At 42.5% G+C, this 26,658-nt stretch overlaps 1 protein-coding gene across 4 annotated transcripts in view; it reads left to right on the top strand.

Moving 5' to 3' along the window:
• The window catches only part of LOC124612849 (neural cell adhesion molecule 2), a 609,158-nt gene that overhangs the window by 308,467 nt on the left and 274,033 nt on the right, over positions 1-26,658 (top strand). For all 4 annotated transcript variants that reach the window (XR_006979578.1, XR_006979577.1, XM_047141276.1 and 1 more), the window contains exon 5: positions 3,493-3,644. Coding sequence is in view for 2 of the 4 variants with exons in the window: in XM_047141276.1 (XP_046997232.1) it covers positions 3,493-3,644 (152 nt within the window). In the remaining 2 variants the exon portion in view is untranslated. The remainder of the gene's footprint in view (positions 1-3,492; positions 3,645-26,658) is intronic.

Here is a 26,658-nt window from a genome sequence, read left to right as displayed (position 1 = left end):
GACTTATTTGTTGCCAACTCTCTCAGCTGCTTCTCAACGCCAGGCATGCCCATCACCATCTGTGCGACGGTCACGCGATGGTATGTCTGTACGATCCTCCTCTGAGAACGATTATTAAACGCGAAATTTAAAACTTTCTTTTGCTGACTTATGTTGTCGCACCAGATTAGCCCCAGCGAGTGACTGAATAGAAGCCTTCGGCCTCATCGTGGACCGGAATTTTATCGGGTTCTCGATAAGATCTATCGTAAGATGGTGGAAGTTGTATGTTTCGCGCATGGCTCTTTTTCTTGATGCACGAATTTCTATTAACTTTCACCTGTTAACGTAATGAATGTATCTACACTGTGCTGATTTCAAAATACGTGCTTCTGAGGCGAGCTGCGTTTTCTGCCTTAATTTGTCTAGTTGTAAAATTGTTTGTTGCTTACGATATTAAAACCGTTTAGTGTAGAGGTGGAGCCCCTCCATGCACACACCGGCATGATGGCCAACACAAAAGGTCTACTGCCATCTCTGCAAGGTCTCGCAGGATGTGGGTACTGCGATGTTTGCGTACGTCTGGTTAAGAGTAACCATTAATACGCGCTCATCTAGAGATAAGTTGGGCGAAAGTCGAACAAAGGGTAGTGGTAGGAAGGGCAGAGGGGAAAAAGTGCCAAGGTGAGAGCCAAGGCATTAAAACCGCTGCGATGGTTGAGTCGGGTTGTAAGAGCAGTAGCGGTTTTCTTGCTGCCTGAGACAGGTCATGTAACGGTAGGCTTCATTAGTAGTGGGTATATGAAGGTTGATACCTTAGACGTTGTGGTGCTGTTACTCGGCGGCTGCCGCTGGGTGCAGGTGTTGATTTCTCTGTCAGCGTCAGCATACCTGTAAGAACAGTTAGGTTCATCATCGTTTTGTGTCCGACAGGTCATTTATCAGACACACAGTGTAGGGTAATGTTGGCGATTTGTTTGTGCATCAGTGTGTGAGCTTGTCGGTCTCCCTGTTGTAGCCTGTCGGTCGGCTTTACTAGCAGCTGGCATATCCTGTCAACGTTGCTTACATGCTGCGGTTTGCTGACGTTTGTCGCTTGTGGGTGTATGTTAGCTTACCATAGGCGTATTTAGTGTACTAAAGCATACTATTTACAGGTTATTATATAGACAAGTATACTTCAAGCATTCAAATGTATATTTTCAAGATTTTTACACAGGATGTTGTTTTCCTGTGAGCATTCTCTACATGACATCCCTTTCTTGCCGTGCGTGCTTACGTATGTGTCTTATCTCGGTGGCAGGTAAATTCACCACATATTGATTGTATCTCACGTCAGGAGCCGTGCTTATGCTCTGTCCTTGCGCTGGACTACCGTCACCCTTCTGACACGCAGCACATTTAAAATGAGCGCTCCTATTATAGTCCTCAGCATTAGTTATTTTACACACTTCTCTATACGTATCAATTAATTTATTGTTCAAAACTAGCAGTACTTAGGAGTTTATTAATCAGAAGTTTTAAATAAAATATTGTCGTCTTATGAGAAACAAAAACAAAAATAAGTAATCTGAACAGCAGATGATTAACCATTTAAACACATCTAACAACCAGGAGTGACTACATGGATAAAGGCACATCAAGATCTGTGTAAGGTTGCTTTCGCAATGAGAACATTCTTATACCATATTTGATAACAGTTAATAAAATGCAGACGGTCTAATAGAAAAGGAAATATTGTCTTTCGTGTTTTGGAAACATACGTGCGCCGAATTTTAAGACAAAAGAGATTTTTCTCAGCTATTGATTAAAGCAGCAGCAGCATGCCGCCTCGTATCTGGATTTAAAAGAAGGGAAAAGAATATCTGGCCCTGAGCGAGAAAGGACGTAGCCGGGAGCTGAAGGCGAGGTATTAATAACGGTAGAAGGACTCCTTATAATTCTTCTCCATTCAAAGACAAAGTTTCCTTGTTATTGAATCGAAGTTGAATCAGTTCTCTTGAGCCATGAAAGAAATTCGTGAGCAGAAAAAGTATTTAATTCCATGTAAACACAAGACTGACTATGTCAGTGGTGGCTGACGAACTCAAAAAAAATTCTCTGTGGTTCTTTCACGTGCTTTATCGTCCTCTGTAGAGCGTGATAAGCTAAAAAAAAAAAAAAAAAAAAAAAAAAAAAAAAAAAACCAGCCATTGGCAAACTAACTAATTAGAATCTGGAAGGAGATGAAGCGTTCTCTCTTTTGTTACAGTAATTACATTTGCCCACCACAATTCATGTACTTACTAAATCTCAGTGCATTCTTAGTGACAGGACTGGTCCTTCTGCGTTTGGAAGCTGAAGAACGTTATGATCGAGTAGTTACGGTAAAACTAGATTCTGTCACTTTCTAAAAGTATAAAGTGTTATGTCGCAAACAATGATACCGAAACAATATTACAAACGCTATGTTTGAGGTACATTGGTTACTTATTACAAGAAATTCGTTATCTTTTTCAAATATACTGTACTTATATTTGTCCAATAGCAGCCTTCAAAGCTTTAAGCCTTAGGGGGAAGATGAATTTCTCATTATTTGAGATAGGTTCTTCCACATTTATTGGATTTTCGTGAAACAGTTCAGTAGATTTCGTACAATCCCCTTTTCTCACTCATTGGTCAGTAATCAGTTCGTTTACGGCGTAGACGAGTCTCTATCGACTTTACAAGTGATCTTTCGGTTTCCGTGCTTCATTACTGCTTGACGTCACATTTACAGAAATATAATGTGAATTAATACAATCCTTTTATCATATTGCTGGCGAATGCACTATTCTATTTCTTTCCGGCGTCATAGAATTTATTATTTGTCTTTATTTCCCCGTACTTCAGAGTTTCGAAGTAAATAGTAAATAAAAACGACCTGAATCTCAAATAATGTACTACAAGAAAATAAAAAACCTTCGAAAAAAGCAAAAGTACGCTACTTGCGAAGAGTCCTCACCATTAACAATTTTATTTTTGAAAGTATGAAATTATTGTTATCGACCAAGAGACACATTTTTCGCGGTACAACTTATAATAACATTTTACAAGAAGAATGGCATACCAGCTAAAATAGAAAAAAAGTATAAGCTTATTTTTGACTAAACAGCCCTGCAAGTGAACTGAATTTTCAAAGATTAACGGTAATCAGTATCCGGAATATCACTCTCAGTCAAAAGTATGACAGTGAGTCACTGCATCACGTTGCGCCCCTATCTTTAACATTTTCTTTTTAGGTCAACTGTTCAGACGCTCATTAAAATCGTCTCCCTTTTGTCACCCCAGATATTAACGGAAGACGGCATTCAAAATGTATAGCAAATTAGAAGACCATAAAAAGTTGCTTGGTGTACCAAAGGATACTTACCAATAGAGCCAAGTGTCTCGCAACTTCCGTCCGGCGTTATTCCAGAAATTCATTCTAAGCGTGTACTCATAGTTCATGTGTGTACCATGCTAACATAGGAATCTTTTCATTGTCTGTTTCAGTTAAGCCAGTTTCGGTGAACATACTGACGAGGGAGAAAGCTGTGTCTGCAGACCGTAGGTACGAGGTCGAATGCAAGTCTTCAGGGTCGCGACCTGAGGCCATCATAACCTGGTGGAAGGGTAGCCGCCAGATCAAGCGACACAATAAGAACGTAAGTACAGCGCTTCTGGCGCTGACTCACTCAGGCCTGTTACTCAGTTTATGTTGTACGTACTCGTAGACAGCACATTTACACCACTATTGCACACATCAGAAAAAGTTTTGCATCACCTCGGTTCCGAGTGTTTCGGAACCTGTACAGAAAATTGGAATAGAGATCAACATAAACACCATTTCAGACCTTTTTATTGCTCATGAAAACCACACACTGCATGTTGTACCACCATACACAAAGACCTTCAGAGGTCGTGGCCCAGATTACTGTACACACCGCTACCACTAATATCCAGTAGCACGTCCTCTTGCACTGATGCATGCCTGTATTCACATGGCATACTATCCGCAAGGCACTGTTGTTCCAGATTCTCCCACTCCTCAACGGCGATTCGGCGTAGATCCCTCAGAGTGGTTGGTGGGTCACGTCGTCCATAAACAGCCCTTTTCAATATATCCCAGGTGTGTTCGATAGGGTTCATATCTGGAGAACATGTTGACCACTCTAGTCGAAAGATGTCGTTATCCTGAAGGAAGGCATTCACAAGATGTGCACCATTGGGACGTGAATTGTCGTCCATGAAGACGAATGCCTCGCCTATATGCTGCCGATATGGTTGCACTGTCGATCGGAGGATGACATTCAGGGATCGTAGAGCCATGATGAGGCCTTCCATGTCCACCAGCGGCGTTCGTCTGACCCACGTAATTCCACCCCAAAACAGCAGGGAACTTGTTGCACTCGCTGGCCAGTGTGTCTAAGGCGTTCAGCCTGACTGGGTTGCCTTCAAAGACGTCTCTGACGATTGTCTGGTTGAAGGCATATGCGACACTCATTGGTGAAGAGAATGTCACGCCAATCCTGAGCGGTCCATTCGGCATGCTGTTGGTCCCATCTGTACCGCGCTGCATGGTGTCGTGGTTGCAAAGATGGACCTCACTATGGACCTAGGGAGTGAAGTTGCGCACCATGCAGCCTATTGCGCACACTTTGAGTCGTAACACGAGCCCTGTGTCTGCACGAGTATCATTATTCGACATGGTGGCATTGCTGTCAGGGTTCCTCCGAGCCATAATCCGCAGTCAGCGGTCATCCACTGCAGTAGTAGCCCTTGGGCGGCCTGAGCGATGCACGTCATCGACAGTTCCTGTCTCTCTGTATCTCCTCCATGTCCGAACACATCGCTTAGGTTCACTCTTAACAGCCTTGACACTTCCCTTGTTGAGAGCTCTTCCTGGCACAAAGAAACAATGTGGGCGTGATCGAACTGCGGTATAGACCGTCTAGGCATGGTTGAACTACAGACAACACGAGCCGTGTACCTCCTTCCAACTGGAATGACTGGAACTGATCGGCTGTCGGATCCCCCCCCTTCTAATAGGCGCTGCTCATGCATGGTTGTTTACATCTTTGGGCGGGTTTAGTGACATCTCTGAACAGTCAAAGAGACTGTGTCTGTGATACAATATCCACAGTCAACGTCCATCTTCAGGAGTTCTGGAATGATGCAAAAAGTTTTTTGATGTGTGTCAATAGCCTCTTACAACATAAACAAAAAGAGTCTGAATAAAAGTCTACACATGCCAACAGATTAGAAGAGGTGATGTGACATTTGTTTCCTCCGACCTATGGAAGATGAATTCAAAGTGTAATTGTGCAGGGGTTGGACAAAATTATGGAAATACCATGAGAACTGTATGCTTCAACGTAAACGCCGATGCTAGCCAAACCTGCTGCTTGCGCTGTTGTATTTGACCACGAATGGCACCTGTGCAGCGTTCTCAATAAGTTTGTAAGTCTCAGTCGCGGTCAGAACAGTGTTCTACGTAGCTGAGAATGCAAAATGTCGGAGCTGTATGTATTCGAATGTGGGAAAGATTTTGGTGCTCGTGTGGTGGGTGATTCCATAGCCAAGGTAGCCGAAGTGTTCGGTGTTCCAAGAAACAATGTATCGATGGTTTATACCGCATAATCTAAGTCACAACGCGGGCGAAGTTATGGGTTAAGTGGTCGTGGCAGACGGTCATTGCAGAGGATCGCGACGAAAAGTAAGAGGACAGCAGCAGCAAAACTGTCGTAAACGCGATCCCTGTCACCACCAAAACAACACAAAAGGTGCTCCATAAGCGGGGAATTACAGGGCGAGCTAGAATTCGAAAAGCACCGATTATTGAAACAAATGTCACAAAACTTGGACTATGGAGCAACGGGAGAAAGCCGTTTAGTCAGATGATCGTTGTTTCATAACTTACAGACGAGTCCCAAACATGTCGGGGGTTCAAAGATAATTTGGACAGCCATATTGTGATTCCATGGGCCTCATAGTTACTCTGCACTGTCGCATTACTGTCAAGGATTGTATGAAAATTTTGGTTGATCAGATCCATTTCATGGCACCACGTTTCTTGCTCAAAGGAGGGTCTGTGTTCCAAGACGACAGGGTCTCCGCTTTTTGAGCACGAGGGTAAACTGTCAAATCTCCTCTTACCAATGCAGTCACTAGATTTCAATATTTTTGAGCCTTAGTGACCTACTTTGGACAGAAGGGTACGTAATCTCTGTTCACCTACACCATCGTTACCTGATCTGGCCACTGTTTTGTGGGAGTAATGATGTAAGATTCCCTTTAAAACGATACAAGACATTATGAATGCATTCAGAAACGACTGGAAATTGTTTTGACTGCCAACGTTTTTCCTACATCGTGGTAGGCACAGTAATGTGTTGTTCTTATGGTGTTTTCATGTATCTGTTGATTACTGCTAGGTGTATATATTATGTTCCCGGGCGTGTTCTGTCTTCGGAAGGCAGACTTTTATTAAATGCAAGTCATCATTTTGTTATATTTTATTTTGAGGGCTCGTTTTTGTTCTTCTGATTTATTTTCATCCGGTATGATTTCCTCTCCTTCAACAATATACGGGGTGAGTCAGGAGGACAGGTACAAGCTTTCAGAAGCGATAATATTAGTGATTCTGAACAGAATACTTCATATGGACATACGCCCTATTGCGAATGGCTTACGAGGTAGATTACGTTTAATGTCACTTTTGTACGTTTTCATTTAATAACTCGAAAACCACACACGCCAACGAAAATGTGTCTCAGTACATAATTAAACTAAATTAAATTTGCTACGTAAATGTCCTATTAATTTTTTGTCCAGGACTAACAGTTTGCGCGGAGTTATCACGGGAATAAAGCAAATCTCGCGCGACGCGCGTGCGCTGTAGCTTAGGTGCTTTTTGTAGGCCAGGTTGAGGTGGTTTTCCGATTTGATAGACCGCAAGCGTCGTGTATCAAATGTTCGTCTCAACTTCCTCTATATTTCCTCTATATTAATGTGGTACGTTGTAAACAATGACAATGAATATTACCAAAAATAAATAGAAATGTACATTAAATGTTTTTTATCTCGGAATCCATTGGGAATAGGGCATATGTCACCATCAAGGTTATTGTTCAGAATCAGTGCAATGCTATCACCCGTCAAAATACATAACTTTCCTCCTGATTCACCCTGCATACAGGGTGTTACAAAAAGGCACGGTCAAACTTTCAGGAAACATTCCTCACACACAAAGAAAGAAAATATGTTATGTGGACATGTGTCCGTAAACGCTTACTTTCCATGTTAGAGCTCATTTTATTACTTCTCTTCAAATCACATTAATCATGGAATGGAAACACACAGCAACAGAGCGTACCAGCGTCACTCCAAACACTTTGTTACAGGAAATGTTCAAAATGTCCTCCGTTAGCGAGGATACATGCATTCACCCTCCGTCGCATGGAATTCCTGATGCGCTGATGCAGCCCTGGAGAATGGCGTATTGTATCGCAACCGTCCACAATACGAGCACGAAGAGTCTCTACATGTGATACCAGGATTGCGTAGAGAAGAGCTTTCAAATGCCCCCATAAATGAAAGTCAAGAGGGTTGCGGTCAGGAGAGCGTGAAGGCCATAGAATTGGTCCGCCTCTACCAATCCATCGGTCACCGAATCTGTTGTTGAGAAGCGTACGAACACATCGACTGAAATGTGCAGGAGCTCCATCGTGCATGAACCACATGTTGTGTCGTACTTGTAAAGAGACATGTTCTAGCAGCACAGGTAGATTATCCCGTATGAAATCATGTTAACGTGTTGCATTGAGCGTAGGTGGAAGAGCATGAGGCCCAATCAAGACATCACAAACAATGCCTGCTCAAACGTTCACAGAAAATCTGTGTTGATGACGTGATTGCATAATTGCGTGCGGATTCTCGTCAGCCCACACATGTTGATTGTGAAAATTTACAATTTGATCACGTTGGAATGAAGCCTCATCCGTAAAGAGAACATTTGCACTGAAATGAGGATTGACACATTGTTGGATGAACCATTTGCAGAAGTGTACCCGTGGAGGCCAATCAGTTAATGATAGTGCCTGCACACGCTGTACATGGTACGGAAACAACTGGTTCTCCCGTAGCACTCTCCATACAGTGACGTGGTCAACGTTACCTTGTACAGCAGCAACTTCTCTGACGCTGACATTAGGGTTATCGTCAATTGCACGAAGAATTGCCTCGTCCATTGCAGGTGTCCTCGTCGTTCTAGGTCTTCCCCAGTCGCAAGTCATAGGCTGGAATGTTCCGTGCTCCCTACGACGCCGATCAATTGCTTCGAACGTATTCCTATCGGGACACCTTCGTTCTGGAAATCTGTCTCGATACAAACTACCGCGCCACGGCTATTGCCCCGTGCTAATCCTGACATCAAATGGGCATCTGCCAACTCCGCATTTGTAAACATTGCACTGACTGGAAAACCACGTTCGTAATGATCACTAACCTGTTGATGCTACGTATTGATGTGCCTGATGCTAGTACTGTAGAACAATGAGTCGCGTGTCAACACAAGCACCGAAGTCAACATTGCCTTCCTTCAGTTGGGCCAACTGGCGGTGAATCGAGGAAGTACAGTACATACTGACGAAACTAAAATGAGCTCTAATATGGAAATTAAGCGTTTCCGGACACATGTCCACATAACATCTTTTCTTTATTTGTGTGTGAGGAATGTTTCCTGAAAGTTTGGCCGTACCTTTTTGTAACACCCTGTACACTCAAATGGGAGTAGCAATTACAACCAGCGTCCATAATTATTTACGGAAAAATACCATTGTCTGTGTTCCCTGACACGTTTTGTCCTCTTCAGCGGCCTTGTACACAACTTAATCTACTGCCCGATATCTGTAACACTTGTTTCATAATTCCATCCTTTCTTACAGTCAGTGTTTAATGTTTTCCATGTATTTCTTCTGCCAACAAGTCATTTTCTTTTTAAAAAGTCTCTCCAATTTTCCATGGCAGTAACCTCTGCATAGAACCTCCTCATTTCTTATGAACCCACTAACTGTTCAATGTTCTGCAACACAACGTCTCAAACGCTTCGGTATCTTACTTTCCCCGCAGAAGAATACAATACGGTACTAAAGATTTATTTATCCTTTTATAGTTTTTATAGTCATATAAGTAATGTATCTTATATACAGAATGGAATTGAGAGCGTGTGGAAGCAAGTACATGTGTTTTAAATGGGAGTAAATTCAATGGCGAAATTAAATTTTCATCCTTGGATTCATGTAATCACTTCCAGAGTAGAGAATTCACGTAGCTGGACGCTGAACTACAGTCAAAGAATCGAATTTGACGCAACATGAATAGTCTTTACATGAAAGATATGGAAAATAATACACGCATATTTGTAAACATTTCATTGTCAATGCGAATGAGGGATGTATTTTTCAATGATACAGAAACTCTTGGATATTAGCGTCTTTTATACCTCTTCTTTCAAACAACTTAAAGAGATTTAGTTATTAATGAACTTTATTCTGCTCGAACTGCATTAAAGAACTACGCTACTTGTAGCTTCACAACTGTGAACTTCACTGTTTCATGGTAATAATTCCTCTGCTATTTCAGGTCATATAAAAAAAAGAAACACACACACATACACACGCGAGTGCTGTTGTTTACAACATTTATATACAGAGTGTTACAAAGTCTTCATGACAAACGTCTAGGTGTGATGGGTCACGTCTTGGGGCACTACTTTTTTTACAGATAAAACGTTGGCCGTCGCTTTTCGACGACGCTAGGCTTCTTTTAAGAATAGCTATGCCCTAGAAAGGCGGCAGAGCGTAGGCACACTGCCGTGTTTGTTTGGAAAGTGTGCTGTCTACCATCCAGACATCTGCTCTGCGAGAAGGGCGGTAGGCCGAGCACAACTGAAGATGCTAGCTCGCTGCTAAGCTTTCTCCGCTTAGAGACTATCATTCTTATTGTTTTCCTGTTAAAAATCACTCCGTCATTTTACTGGGGCGGGCAGTATGTGGAATACCTAGTAGACCTTGCTAGTTATGTGAAATCTCGTGGAAACAGGGCAGGCGAATACTGAAGGACGCCTACGTTCTATGGGAAGCGTGAGCGAACGTTTTGTCTCTGACAGAAATAATTCATCATGACGTGATCTACCACCCGTAGACATTTTTCGAGACGATTTTGAGACAGGCCGTACATCCACGAAGAGTCCTACTGTTTACAAAAGCCGGCCGAAGTGGCCGTGCGGCTAAAGGCGCTGCAGTCTGGAACCGCAAGGCCGCTACGGTCGCAGGTTCGAATCCTGCCTCGGGCATGGATGTTTGTGATGTCCTTAGGTTAGTTAGGTTTAACTAGTTCTAAGTTCTAGGGGACTAATGACCTCAGCAGTTGAGTCCCATAGTGCTCAGAGCCATTTGTTTACAAAATTTCCTTCGTGTTCCCCAGTTGTTCGTCTTTATGTCATAGTAAAACAAAAACAATCACTACAACCACAAATCTTTTTAAGATGAAAAATTTCGTCTCAACCTAGAATAATTGAATATGTTTTACCCAACAAATGACTTGGAAGAACAGTTGAACGAAATGGACAGTATCTTAAAAAGAGGATATAAGACGAAGATCAACAAAAGCAAAACGAGAATAATGAAATGCAGTCGAATTAAATCAGGTGATGCTGAGGGAATTAGATTAGGAAACGGGACACTTATAGTAGTAGATGAGTTTTGCTATTTGCGAAGCAAAGTAACTGATGACGGTCGAAATAGGGAGGATATAAAATGTAGACTGACATTGGCAATAAAAGCATTTCTGAAAAAGAAAAATTTGTTAACATCGAATATAGATTTAAGTATCGGGAAGTCCTTTCTGACAGTATTTGCATAAATTGTAACCATGTATAAAAATCAAACTTGGACAATAAACAGTTTATAAAAGAAGAGAATAACAACGTTTAAAATGTGGTGCTACGGAAGAATACTCAAGATTAGATGGGTAGATCACGTAACAAGTGAGAAGGTATTGAACAGAATTGGGGAGAAGAGATATTTGTGGCACAACCTGACGAGGAGAAGGGATCGGTTGGTAGGACATTTTCTGGGGCATCAAAGTATCACCAGTTTATTGCTGGAGGGAAGCATGGGGGTAAAAACTGTAGAGGGAGGCAAATAGGTGAATACAGTAAGCAGATTCAAGAGGATATAGGTCGCAGTAGTTACTCGGAGATGAAGAGGCTTGCACAGGATAGAATACCGTGGAGAGCAGCATCGGCCGGCCGGTGTGGCCGAGCGGTTCTAGGCGATTCAGTGTGGAACGCGCGACCACTACGGTCGCAGGTTCGAATCCGGCCTCGGGAATAGATGTGGGTGATGTCTTTAGGTTAGTTAGGTTTAAGTAGTTCAAAGTTCTAGGGGACTGATGACCTCAGATGTTGAGTCCCATAGTGCTCAGAGCCATTAGAGCAGCACCAAACCAGTCTTTGAACTGAAGACCGCAACAACAACATCCCACCATAAATGATCATCTGAGCATTCTTCTAGAAACTACCATCTGTTTAAAGCATTATATTGTATCTGGCTTTTGTTCTTGTATGTTGTAAGCTCATCACATTAACCACCGTGGATCTGCTTTTACGCTTTCACTATCTCTCTGGATCTTCTGTCGTGCCAGATAGTTCCCACTGTGAATCATCTTTAGTTTAAAGACAGAAAGATCACTGCAAACAAAAGAGGCCTTGCTACCATTCTTCAACAAGCAGAGATGGAATACCGATAATAGTAGAACAATGATGAGCTAAAACAATATGAATACATCTCGTCGCAAGACTGAACGCCAACTGGTGACACTGCTCTTACATTACATGTTAGAGAAAGTATATAACAAGCAGAGCAGGGACGACAGGTGGTGCAAATGGCGAAATCTGCTGACATACTTGACTTGGCGAAGCGTAGAGTGCTGTGGCCCGGCTCTTGAGTACGAGGAACTCGGAAATCGTGAACTGGTCGACTGTTCGCCTGTTGCTGTTGTGAGCATCTGTGGAACATCTGTGTGAAAATCTCTGGAAAGCGGCTGAAGTGTGGTGAATCAATAAGACATGCTGTTGGACCGCCAAACCTCATCACAGAATTTTCAGGTCGACGGTTTCACCAATCACTACAGCAGGATAGGCGGCTATCTGCGGCAGATCTAGGGATAATGTATAAAGTCTGTGGAGGCACAAGTTTTTCGGAGCACACTGTTCGGTGCACATTACTGAACTTGGAGCTCGGCAGTAACGGACTCCACGTTTTCTCATTTTTTCAGTTCCAATTATACTGAGTACGAGATCAACGAAATTCGAATGTGGATCAATGGAACTGTGTCACTTGTTAGGATGAATCGCGTATGGCGTTACACCGTGTCAGTGGTCGAGTACGGCTTCGACGTCATGCAGACATGCTTCGCGCCTTGCATGCAAGCCGATGAGGGCAGAACTCATATTACGCTGTTGGGGGCAGTGACCTGAGATTCCATGAGTAGCGACCCAGGGTGCGTGGGGCCGCTGAGAGGTAGATGTCCACGGGTTGTGGACGAGGAGTAGGAAACTCCGCTGCATTTGATTTGAAACATAGAAGTAGATGTCCTCGGTGTAACAAAGCAGCTTAAATCACTTAATAAAGGCAAGGCCTCCGGTCCAGACTGTATACCAGTCAGGTTCCTCTCAGAGTATGCTGATAAAATATCTCCATATTTAGCAGTTATATACAACCACTCGCTCACAGAAAGATACGTACCTGAAGACTGGAAAATTGCTCAAGTCACACCAATACCCAAAAAGGGAAGTAGGAATAATCCTCTGAATTACAGGCCTATGTCACTAACGTCGATTTGGAGTAGGGTTTTAGAACATATACTGTATTCGTACATTATGACGTACCTCGAAGAAAACGATTTATTGACATATAATCAGCACGGATTCAGAAAATATCGTACTTGTGAAACACAACTAGCTGTTTATACTCACGAAGTAATAAGTGCTATCGACAGGGGATGCCAAATTGATTCCACATTTTTAGATTTCCAGAAGGCTTTCGACACCGTTCCTCGCAAGCGTCTTCTAATCAAACTGCGTGCCTACGGAGTATCGCCGCAGTTGTGCGACTGGATTCGTGATTTCCTGTTAGAAAGGTCACAGTTCGTAGTAGTAGATGGAAAGTCATCGAGTAAAACAGAATTAACATCCGGTGTTCCCCAAGGAAGTGTTATAGGCCCTCTATTGTTCCTGATCTATGTTAACGACATTGGAGACAATCTGAGTAGCCGTCTTAGATTGTTTGCAGACGATGCTGTCATTTACCGTCTTGTAACGTCATCAGATGATCAAAACGACTTGCAAAATGATTTAGATGAGATATCTGTGTAGTGCGAAAAGTGGCATTTGACCTTGAATAAAGGAAAGTGGGACGTTATTCACATGAGTACTAAAAGAAATCAGCTAAATTTCGATTACGCGATAAGTCACACAAATCTGAGGGCTGTAAATTCAACTAAATACATAGGGATAATAATTATAAATAACCTAAATTGGAACGATCATATAGATAATATTGTGGGTAGAGCAAACCAAAGACTGCGATTCACTGGCAGAACACTTAGAAGGTGCAACAGGTCTACCAAAGAGACTGCTTACATTACGCTTGTCCGCCCTATTCTGGAGTACTGCTGTGCGGTGTGGGATCCTCATCAGGTGGGACTGACGGATGGCATCGAAAAAGTACAAAGAAGGGCAGGTCGTTTTGTATTATCGCGAAATAGGGGAGATAGTGTCACAGACATGATACGTGAATTGGAGTGGCAATCATTAAAACACAGGCGTTTTTCGTTGAGACGGGATCTTCTCATGAAATTTCAATCACCATTTTTCTCCTCCGATTGCGAAAACATTCTGCTGGCACCCACCTACATAGGGAGAAATGATCATCACGGTAAAATAAGAGAAATCAGGGCTCGCACGGAAAAATTTAAGTGCTCGTTTTTCTCGCGTGCCGTTCGAGAGTGGAACGGTAGAGAGACAGCATGAAGGTGGTTCATTGACCCCTCTGCCAGGCACTTTATTGTGAATAGCAGAGTAATCGCGTAGATGCAGATAAAACACATTTTATTCGTCTCGTATCAGAATGTCGGAGTGCTGCGACGCCCCTGCAAGGCTTACCTCACTCGATAGGAGTGCCTGAGCTAGCACTAAGTGGCCCTGAGCGAGCAGTGCCAGCGACCCTTATGTCCACTGAATATCCGTAGGCGGCCACGGATTCTGGGTTAGAAGCTCGCCCTTTTGCGGAAGGATAGCGAAAGTACCTGTATGTATATGAACTGCTGCCCTCCAAGGCTGGAGTTCTTTGGTGCTGTGGCGCCAAGCGGTCGGCATACCCCATAGGGAAGGGATGATTTTATTGATGCCCTTTATGACATCTCGTGAGGCCTTTTCGTGTCGGTTCTGAGGGGGGTGATTTTGAAATATTTTCCTCGGCCACTCATAAGACCACCGCGTGATTTGAACTCTAGGTGTCGCTGAGGTGTCAGACGAAGGGGAGAATGTGTGTAAATATCATATGACACGTCCACAGTGGCGTTAGTCAGAATTGTGATGAAATTTGGGGCAAATGTGTCGTAATTTACCTACATTACAGCTCACAACAACTTCCGAGCTCTATCCTCTTATTTGCATGTGTCGAACCCTTGCTTTTTGAAGCGATGTCGAGCCAGAGGGTAGCGCTGCAGGATGCCACACACTTCAAGCGTTACAGAGCAACGTTTCCGGCACCTTTGAGCTGAATTTAAAACTTCTACTTCGCAACGGGGGACAATTACCGGGTTTCAAACAAGTGACCCCTTTTGCGCAACATATACATATGTTCTGTAATATTAATACATAACGCAATGCTTAGGCTCTTTGAAGTTTTTGTTGGCATTGGTTTTAACAAACATTAAAGCGATGATCCTCGAAAATGAACACAACATTGTTTCCATTGCTCTTCGGGGTATTAATAAGCCACTTCTGTTGCATTTAGCCCTTTGTTATTGAATCACTACCGATATCGTGTCACTAAAAGCCACATCTTCAGGCGAACGTATAACTAAAGTATTAGAATTGTAGAGATCGGAACTTTGTTTCCAACATTTGTCGTCCGTCAGAACAAAACATCGCTAAAGGCGGTATGTCATAGAATAAAACAGTTGCATTCCAACATACTAGATAGGTCCGCTTCTCTGGTCTATACGGGGGACGCAGTTGCATGCTGTACCATAAGAAAACGTGTGAAGACTGTAGTGGGGAAGGCAAATGGTCGACTTCTATTTATTGGGAGAATTTTAGGAAAAAAGTGAAAGGAGACTTCATATAGAACGCTGGTGCGACCTATTCTCGAGTTCTACTCGACTGTTTTGGAGCCGTGCGATTTCTGATTGAAGGAAGACATCGAATCAGTTCGGATGAGGACTACTACGTTTGTTACCGGTTCATGGGAACAAAACTTAAGTGTTACGGAGATGCTTCGGTGACTCAAATAAGAATCCCTGGAAGGAAGGAGGTGTTCTTTTCACGAAAGACTATTGAGGAAATTTAGAGAACTGTGATTTTAAGTTGACTGACGAACAATTCTGCATCCGCCAACATACATCGCGCGTAAGGGCCACGAAGATAAGTGTACCCTCCGCCACGCACCTTACGTTGGCTTGCGGAGTAGATGTAGATGTAGAATGTTAACATCAGAAATATCTCGTGTGGCCCACCATACATACTGATGCGTTTTTCTGTGCCTTTAATTTTCATCATGAACCGCTTGAGTTTTTCTGCTCGAACATTTTTGTAGCAAAATAATATACCAAAGAGACAAATTAAGTGTTTAATTCTAAGAACCTGAAAATTTAATGAAGCGTCTTTATACACCGAACTCAATACCTTTCTGCAAGCAAGTAATAGGACGTTTCTTTCTCAGTTTTTTTTTTTTTTTTTTTTTTGTCCCTCAGAAGGAATAAATGACAGAGCTGAGACGAAAAAAATACGACGAGGTAAAATTAATATGATCACGGATCAGCAGCTACGATGAAACGGCTTTTATTAGCGAACAGCGGCTGTAATACACAAAGAATTCTCCAGTCCATCTCCCACCGAGAGAACCACTTGAGCAGCGTTTATCTTAACCCGCGGTCTTGGCGGCACTGGTCAAAAATCTCTTGAAAGATGGAAGCGAAAGGAGCAGTCTCTGTGGAAAGCGGAGCCATTCAGTAGACGCTTAAGCATATTAATAGAGCGGCACGATGTTGTAACGAGCGAGAGGAAGCAAAGGCGGAAATATATATAGCTGCCCAACCAGAAAGTGGCAAATACAAAAAAGGACGAGGAAGAGGAGAAAGGAAAAAAATTAGACGCTGTTGATGGTAAAAAAGGGAAAGAGAAGGGATTGGGGGAGAAACAGAGAAAGAGAAAGTCAGAAAGAGAGAGAGAGAGAGAGAGAGAGAGAGAGAGAGATGACTGGTGAGATGATGAGTGTACAGAGATTCCCGTGAAGCAGAGAAAACGGCTAACGGAGCGAAGGGCCACCATTTAAGAAATTACTCGCCGGCCTGGGAGGGGTGCTAATAACTCATCAATTAAACTCGGGGCGAGTGGTGTTTGTCGGCTGCGTGGGCCTCATTGTGCAGTTGCGGGTGCGGCGGGAGGGAGGGGGAAGGGGCAGACCTCGCCACCAGAGGGGACAAATTGCACGATTGTTCGGTCCGCTTCCTCGGCGCGCCGCCAGATGGCGCCTGCTGGGTCCTGGCGGGACGTCGACTTCCGGATTCGGCGAGGCTCCTGAATCAGAATTTGGTCCTACCCACATTGTGTCGTTCCGGAACAATGACCAGCACTCGTCGTACGTCGTTCTGAGGGCCGTTATGCATTCAGCTTCCCTCTGCTGCTGGTCCTGTTGTTATATCCGTACGCACGAGTTCCCACATACTTTTCTCCAAGCGCTGGAACAATTAAATTCTACCACCAGTAACAATGCACCTTGTGTGACTTGAAGCTTACTAAATGAACCCGTGCCACTTTTCAGATATTCTAAGGGAAGCACTTTCTTTTGTAGTATAATCTTTAACGAACGTTCCAATGAGAGCGACGGATTACTTTGCATTGAATGATGTTTGTTGTGATAAAAAGCAAAAACTGCTCCCATAAGTAGTGATTATCAAGTCGTGAAACCTTGAAGCTATCCAAAATGTATAATTCTCATGCTAAAAAAGGAAAAAAAAAAATTCTATCTTATCCTTAATGCTCATAGGATTTTTCGACCTAGAGTGTTCGTTCGACAATGTAAAACAGTACAAGATGTTCGAAATTATGAGAAAAATATGGGAAAACAGGTGATATACAATATGTACAAGAACCAAGAGGGAGCCATAAGAGCCGCGCGGGATGAGCCGAGCGGTCTAGGGCGCTGCAGTCATGGACTGTGCGGCTGGTCCCGGCGGAGGTTCGAGTCCTCCCTCGGGCATGGGTTTCTGTGTTTGTCCTTAGGATTATTTAGGTTAAGTAGTGTGTAAGCTTAGGGACTGATGACCTTAGCAGTTAAGTCCCGTAAGATTTCACATACATTTGAACATTTTTTGGAGTCATAAGACTAGAAAACCAACAAGGAACTGCTCTTATTACAGATGGTGTAAGACGGGTACTCAATCTTTCATTCCTATTGCTCTATCTGTACTGCGAATAATGAATGACGGAAATAAAGGAAAGGTTCAAGAGTGTGATTAAAATTCGGGGTGAAATGATATCAGTGATAAGATTCGCTGGTGATACTGCTATCCCGAGTGAAAGCCAAAGATTCAAAGAGATTTACGGGACCTGTTGGATGGAAGGAACAGTCTAATGGGTACAGAATATGGGCTGAGAGGAAGTATGAAAAAGATAAACGTAATGAGAAGTAGCAGAAATGTGAATAGTGAGAAACTTAGCATCAGAATTCATGGCCAAATAATAGACCAAGTTAAGAAATTCTGCTAACTTTGAAGCAAAATAACCAAAGGCGAAAGAAGCAAGGAAAACGTAAAAAACAGTATAGCACAGTCAAAGATGGCGTTCCTGGCCAAGAGAAGTCTACCACTATCGAATATAGGCCTTATTTGAGGAAGAATTTTGTGAAAATATACTGTCCGAGCTCAGCACTGTGCAGTAGTCAGTTGTGAGCAGTGGAAAACATCTGAGATGTGGTGCTACAGAAGAATGGTGAAAATCAGATGGACTAGTAAGGTAAGGATGAGGAGGTTCTCTGCAGGAGAAAGGAACATTTGCAAAAAAACTTACAAGACGACGTTACAGGAAATTGGGACATGTGTTGAGGCACCAGGGAATAACCTCCAGAGTACTATACGGAATGATAAGGTTAAAAATTGTAAGGGGAAGAGAGAGTTTGAAATACATTCATCAAATAATTGACAAGGTAGGCTTCAAGTGGTAGCCTTTGACGAGCAGGTTGGCACAGGAGAGGAAGTGGTAGCGGGTCACATCGTACCAGTCAGAAAACTGGTGACTAAAATAAAAACTTGAATAGAAATGGTAACACGCAACATTCACTTTCATAATTCAGCACAACGGAAAAGAAACTGGCTTACAGAATCTATACCTAAACACCGCACGCGGGCAACTGAGTGTTAAGGACATAGAATTAAACTGAACGTACATTAGCTTTCTCCTTATAGCATCCTGCAGAGGAGAAGGATGTTTTCTCAATTTGTAACTGTCAGTATAAAGACCCTGTGAACCATGTGACTGGAGAGGTAATTAATGAATGTCACTTCCGAGAAGAATAGAAATGGTACATACCAAATTTATCTGCACATTATATAACCAGCAACAATCAGAGAAAAAGCTGTCGTTCGCCTGCTTGGTGCCTAATAGTATGGAAGGAAAAGTGGCTTAATATCAGTGCCTTATGAGATAGGGTTTGAGTAACTGATTTCTGATACACCCTGAGTGGTTGTGGATCGCAAAGCATGCCACAAGTTTCAACAAAAATGGCGCCTATGCAACGTGTCATGCTCCAGTGGCTCAATTTAAAGAATGATATATTTTGCAATAACTACAAAAGAAGAGGATTGATAAGCAGTTAAATTGAACTAAGCACGTAAAAATGATTTTACAATCCCGCAGGGGTACTCAAACCTCCAAGTAGAAGATTCAGATTTACGACACGCAATAGGGACATCATATGCTTATTTCACGGTACTTGAATAAGTAAAAGATGGTTTTATACTTCAGTAAACGGTAATATATTTATATTTACAGCACTGCGTGATGAAAAAATAATGTACGGCAGCATAATAAGCTAACATTCAACTAAGTGTGAGCTTAAATTTCACTGTGCGCAAGCACACGGCCCGATTCGCCCCTTGATCGCAAACAAGTAATACTATTGTAACCTCGTCACAATAACTAAAGTTCAGGGCAGGTAAATGGAAGTAATGACAGACTTCAACAGGTAGCATCCAACTGAACTCGAAACGGACACAGATAAGACTCGAATACCTTTCAAACCATAACGACCACATAGGCTTGAACCCACGAAAGACTCCCATTGGTCGGAAACGAACTCTTCCCAAAGACATAGAAGTTCTTCAGTGACCAATCAGAGGGGTTGCTATAGTGCTTCTGCCGATAGATCGAAACGGATTATAGCAGACTAGAGTAAACTTTTGCAAAGAGAAATATCGGCATCGACTAGAAAAGAAATATTTGGGAAGAAATGAAATTGTGCAATGAACGGGCAACATTCAACTTTTGGCCAGTAAGCGTATACTATATTTAAACAATTTAAATTCATTTGCAACACAGTATTTATCACCGTCACTCTTGTATACCGAATGTAGGACATGATGGCACTAACAAGCGAACAAACATTCTGTCTTCTTATTCACTGTCCAGCGTAACCAGCCGCAGGGCTGCTGGTAGGTTGTGGGACTTCCGTAGCGTCGTTAACACGTATACAACATCACAAAATGTTTTCGTAAGCCAAAGGATAGAATACTGTGTTCTTTTCCCATCTACAAAGCTATCGTGGGACAAGCAGTTTGCCGCAGTATTAGTAAGTACTTGTTGGGTTCTGTAGCTTACCTTAAGGGCGTGTAAGTTATATACAGGGTGATTCAAAGTATTTGAGACAAACGTCTAGGGGTGATAGATCATGTTATGGGGAACAACTTTTGTTATAGGGAAGATGTTTGCTGATGCTTGCTAGCAAAACTACACGTCGCTGGCTCTGATACAACAACATTTCATCGAACTAAAAGAGTCTGCTAAGTCGGTGTGCAGCATAAAACGTGAACCATTAAATTGATTGAGTGGTTTTAAACAAGAAAGCCTTAGGAATGAGTGTCTCTTAACTGACAAAGGTATTTTAGAAGAGAAGCAGAAACTTCAGTTTCAGTTGGCCAACCGCCTTTCAGGCGGAGCAGATGCCTGGATGACAGGCAACACACATTGCATACGAACGCCGCTGATTGCCTACGCCCTGCCACATCTCAGTGGCATAACCAGTATTAAACGAAGCCTAGCATCCCCGGGAAACGTCAGCGAAAATTTTGTGTGTAACTTAAGTTGTTTCCAGCGACATGATCTATCGTCATCCCTAGACGTTTGCCGTATGATTTTGAAAAGTACCATACGCAAGTCCGCTGCTCGTGGTCTCGCGGTAGCGTTCTCGCTTCCCGAGCGCGGGGTCCCGTGTTCGGTTCCCGGCGGGTTCAAGGATTTTTCCTGCCTCGAGATGACTGGGTGTTGTTGTGTCGTCATCCCCATTACGGTCGGAGGAAGGCAATGGCAAACCACTTCCACTAGGACCTTGCCTAGTACGGCGGTGCGGGTCTCCCGCATCGTTCCCCTACGCTCCGTCACGGAGAATGGAACTTTATCATCATCATCACCATACACAAGGTGACTTTTCGGTGTCAGTCGAAAATCAAACGCGATAGGGATAGTGCCGAAATTAATTGAAAAGTAGTGTAGCATTTTTCAGATAAGTCGATGTTTACAGAGCTATCGCTATTTTTCTGAAGCTTACAAAACGCTAGTCTTAAAAGCATAAGACTGACTAATTCGTATGTAAAATGATCATACTGCAATGACTCTGAAGCTGCTTCGTCTCCTTTCAGTAGTGAACCAAGCAAAATGGAATCGTAACTGCAGAAACACGGTACACTTACTCCAGGTTTGGCTGGCAGGACCACTTGGCGGAAGTCGTCGACCGAATGTGGTGTATTTTTCTCTGTCATATCTTCCACACGTGTTAAGACGTCGAGGAATAACTTCCATGGTACTTTCTGTAGACAACAAAAACTATGAAAGAGACAGGGATTAAACTACACCCAAAAAATAACTAAGGACGTTTTGAGCAAGTGCTGCTCTGAGAGGAAACATAAGCACAGGGGACGGATTCAAGAAGGAGCGCATCAAACCGCTCAGAAGACTGATGACGAGAAAAAAGTCTCCTTCTCATTGTCAATACCAACCAGTAAGTCTGTAAGTCTTCTGCTCGGGTCCTTTTTAGAACATTTGCGCGTGGTCTTCTGTTTCGATAAGAACAGATTAGCAAGAGTAGTTTCTATAAACAAAAGGGTTTTGCGTCTATTGTTGAGTAATAAGTTGGTGCAACAAATAAATGGAAATGGTACGCCCTTGCCCTCCTTAGGCATTTTAAATGAATTGCTCAGTATTTCTGAGGGACCTAAACCTTAACTTGTATTCCGAAACACGCTGTAACTTTTATTTTCTGACGTCAGTAAATCATTTACAAAGTGAAACAAGTGAAGTTTCACAGGAAACGTCTTGGAACTATTGACGATTGAGTCCTAGAATTTTGAAATCACACTCTGACATCCACTTAGTCATCAAGCAATACTATATAAATACTGCTACACCTATTACTTAAGAACATTGCTTTTGCTTTCTATGTATTTCGATCTCAGGTCATTCAGGCATTTAGGAGCGAGTCATTCCACCCAAAAATCCGCGTGGTGTGTCACTTAGTAATGCTTTCACTGCATCTAATATTCGAAGGGTTTCCCGCAACGATATTCAAAAATTTTGTTTGTAGTTATTTTGAGTTTATCTGAATACAAGGTGCAGGTTTACGTTTTAACTTGGAAGTTATCACCAATGATGTTTTTACAAACATTTGCATTGTTTCCATGGTAACTGTCGATTTTATTAAAATACGTTGATTAATCAAACGTAAACAGACCGGCAGAGACACATGACGTTTGAAATACTATTATTAGCGTAAGTTAGTTAAGATATCCAAAATTATACCAGATACTCTTCATAATAGTTTGAACCGGTTAGGGACAGTGTATTTGTGACAAATACTGTATAAAGATGACCATTACATCTGATTCTGAAATATAGTCGTGATCATTGCAGATCATGCATTAGGGTAAGTATCTTAGTCTTCAGTGTAAGAGTGCTTACCAGTTGACTGTAGTTAGCGATTGACACTGACACACTAGGGACACGCAGATATTAATATTTGTTGGTTCTTAAAAAGGGATGTGATTTAATACAGAGAGAGCCCCTTCTCAAAACCCTGAAGGAATTATAAGTAGCTAGGAAAACTCTGGAAATAAGTAAACGACTTTTACAAATCCAGTATCGATAGTTAAGTCCCCTGGATCATCTTCTAGTCCCTTCCAACATGTATCAGGAATCGGAGACGGTTTGTCACCATTATTATTCATCTGTCAGCTGGAAAATATTATAAGAAAGTGGAAAACAGAACAAGAAGAAAGAAAAAAAGTTAACAACTACATGAAGTTGGGTAGTTCGAAAGAGGTAATAAATTGTTTGCCCGTTGTTGGCGATCTCGTGATAATAGATGAAACGTCAGAGAATGCAAAGGAAAGACTGAAGACAGTAGCTGAGAAGATAGTCTACAAATATAGTTTGAAAAGATGAAATGCATTACTATTGAAAATAAGTTACCAAAGAATTCTGAAAACTAAGTGTGGCAACATCAAGGAAATAGACAAGTTAAATATCTGATTGAACACATAAATATAAAAACTGGAAAAGAAGCAGTTAAAGCAAGGACTGAAAAAAAATAAAAATAGCTTACTTGAAAGTGAGAAATCTGGACAGTAAAAATAGTCTTCTTAAATGTTTTAAATTAAGGTATGTATTATAATACATTCGTAATACAGAAGTCTTCTGTGGGTCGGAAATACTACTTTTCTCCCGATGCAAAAGGGCGTTAGAAGATTAGGAGAAGGTAGAGAGAATAATCCAGCGAAAAATATTAGGCCCAATCAAGGAAAAAGGTAGCAATTTAGTTTTGAGACCAAATAACGAAATATACTCCTTCCGCCTTAAAATAGCAGAGCCAGGGAAAGACATGTTACTCTTTATGGACACCTTGAGAAAATTAAGGAAGATAGATTAAGATAGAAGATTCACACTATCTTCCAAAGCAGAAAGACAGACAAATAAAATAAGTGATGAGGCAAAATAAAAAGTACTCAAAAGAAATGCATATTAAAAAGAGACTTTACTCAACAGAGACAAATTCGAACTGGAAGTCAAAAGATTCGAAGATTTTCAGAAAGCTAAAACAAAAAGAAACGCGAACCAGGCGACGCAATGGTTGGCACACTGGTACCTGGTCCCACAATCGGGAGGACGATGGTTCAAGCCCGCCTCCGGAAATCCTGATTTAGGTTTTCCGTAATTTCCCTAAATCGCTTCAGGCAATCAAAATGGTTCAAATGACTCTGAGCACTATGAGACTTAACTTCTAAGGTCACCAGTCCCCTAGAACTCAGAACTACTTAAACCTAACTAACCTAAGGACATCACACACATCCATGCCCGAGGCAGGATTCGAACCTGCGTCCGTAGCGGTCACGCGGTTCTAGACTGTAGCGCCTTTAACCGCTTGGCCACCCCGGCCGGCGCTTCAGGCAATCAGCGGGATGGTTCGTTTCAAAGGGCACGCCCGACTTACTTCCACATCCCTCTCTAATTCGCCGGGACCGATGACCTCGCTGTTTGGTTCTTTCCCCTGAATCAACCAACCAACCAAACAGAGAAAAAGACTTGTGTGAAATTTCGGATGAGAGGAAATGAGCTCATTGTGAGAAAAACAGGACATTTTGGAGAAAGGTGAAACGGAAGATAAATACACAGTTATCCCGAGGTAGTGCTTAGTGGACGTGTAACGATATAGAAATATAAATGTGTGATGTTGAACGTTTCTTCCGTTTTGGAGGAAGATGAAAGAAAATATAAATACGCAGTTATCCTGACGTAGTACTTAGTAGACCTGTGACGCTATAAAAAAAAGTGTGTTTTTGTACGTTTCTTCCGTATGCACATGAAGATGGTCGTATACACCGCTATCGCTAGTGAATAAACCTGTCTAATTCACTAGCTGAAGGTGTAAGGCAGAATGTTATTCTTGCAATATATCACAGGTGTGGATTGCAATTTGTAACAATCTTGGAAACATTGTAATTTAGATTAGTTGTGACTTGTAGCCTGAACTCAATGCGAGACCACACTCGCGTCCATGTTTGTGTGGGCGAGCGTGCGCGCGCTTGCCTAGTGTATTAAAACAGCAGGTCCCGGGCAGTATAACGACTGTGGTCCGGAAGCACGGCAAGTGGCTACAGGACGTAGCAGCTTCGCTCCAGCACGGCGGCAGCAGTACGTGCTCCCTGACCCGCACTGTAGAGGCAGCGGCGACCAACATGCGTTGAGCGGCCGAGAGCGCAACTATGTGGCCGTGGGCCTTATTGAAATACCAACGACGGGCTGTCTGCTACCAGACAAGCTTCGGAATCCTATTGACGGTCTGTGGGGATAGCGGCGCTAAGGAACTTTCGGGAGCGTCCAGCCACAAAAGACGTAAGGGAAACCCTTTGAGTGGAAGAGCTCGGTTGGGCAGTACAAGAACTATATGAGGAATGATGAACATAAAAAATTTGTTAGAGAGCGTCATCTTTTCTCCTGCGGCCACCAGTAGTTTCAGATGCTATGCTTCATCGTTCATCGTTTCAAATTTCCCACTCAATCACCTGATGTGCTCAGGTGCTCTCAGTTATCACTGTTTGGATGAAACGATACGCTTCTCCCCTTTGTGACAGGGGGATATCTCAAAGAGCGAACCCGTGCTGCTGCTCCGTGATCCAGTTATGCTATTTCATCACGCCACTCTCAATCGGAGGACGTGGATAAGCCTCCTATACTCATTTGTGTTATTGAGTATGAGATGACGGTCGCCAGCGTCACTTTAATCTCTGGTAAGGGGTCAAAATTGTAGAAAATCTTATATAACCTACCTCTGACGTTTTAGGAGTCTGAGGGTAGTCACCGAATAAGACTGGTGATCGGGAGGAAGGCGGTTCAAGTCCCCGTCCGGCCAGTCAGATTAAGATTTCCCTTGATTTCCCGATCTTCTTCTTCTTCTTCTTTTGCTACCGCCTTTGTCCCGCATCGCGTGCAGGGTCGGCAGGGTTAAGTACGGATTTGGCAGGTTAATTTTAAGGGGTCCCCTGATGCGTTCCTTTGACTTCTCGATGTATACGGAAAATCGAACGATGAGCATAGAACTCTGGAAGGAAAAGTTCTGTAACATTTTTCACACAAATCAGTAGTTATGGAGCTATCGCTAGCTATTTGTAGCTCTGAAACCACAGGAAAGATGAACGTAATGGTAACTCATACGTAAAATCTGCTCCGTCTACAAGAAGGATGATGGCCATGAAACACACGAAATTTAGCAATCTTCAACTAAGCAAAAGAGGGTCGTAACTTTGGAAACGCTAAGCTTACACTGAGCTTCGTAAGAAGCGGTGCACTGTTACTTGTACGCGAGCCTCCAGCTGGCTGCTTCACACACCCGCGAATGCTTGTCACAGATGGTTGCTAAGGTCGTTACTGTAAAGAAAAAACTGTAACGCAAAACTTTTCTGTCTGTATCGCAAAGTATTTAATTCATATATGTGACTGATTCTAGTGTCTTATGCACAAACACAAAATTCATGGCTACGAGTAGCACATCAAAGGGAACTGCAGCACAATCTGAGCCACGAACTCTGAGAAGACTGAAGAAGTAGACAGCGAAAGTATGTGAATGAGATACTACAGAAGCAGCTTAAAAATTAAGGGGACAGATAAAGAACAAACTTATACTACAGTTCAAACTGTCGTGCTATTAGCAGCCAAGTATTTTATATCTGATGGTGATGCATAAGGCGCTCTAAATGTTCGTATTGAACACAAATACTTTGAGATCGAGTCAAAAAATTTTTTTATATTACCAACAGTATTGCAATCACTATGCCCCAGTGATGACGTCAAGATTTCAAAAGAACTCGTCATCGTATATTCGTAAATGAGTAACACGTTGCACGTTCAGCCAGTGACAGTTGCAAATTGCCTATCTAACGACTTTAAAGGTCAACAAAAATTTAATTTTCAGTATTCATGTAATAACTGACCGAATTGAAAAATTAAAAGGCTGTGATAATCTACTCAATAAACGGGATCAACTTACAGTACAACTTTAACACAGTTAGAGATTTTCTGCAGATAGAAACCCCGTATATTTCTTGGGGCAACATACTTCACGACGCACA

This window comes from Schistocerca americana, chromosome 4, assembly GCF_021461395.2.
Source record: "Schistocerca americana isolate TAMUIC-IGC-003095 chromosome 4, iqSchAmer2.1, whole genome shotgun sequence".
NCBI lineage: Eukaryota > Metazoa > Arthropoda > Insecta > Orthoptera > Acrididae > Schistocerca > Schistocerca americana.
Note: the sequence above shows the minus strand (reverse complement) of the source record. Positions and strands in the feature narration are given on the sequence as shown.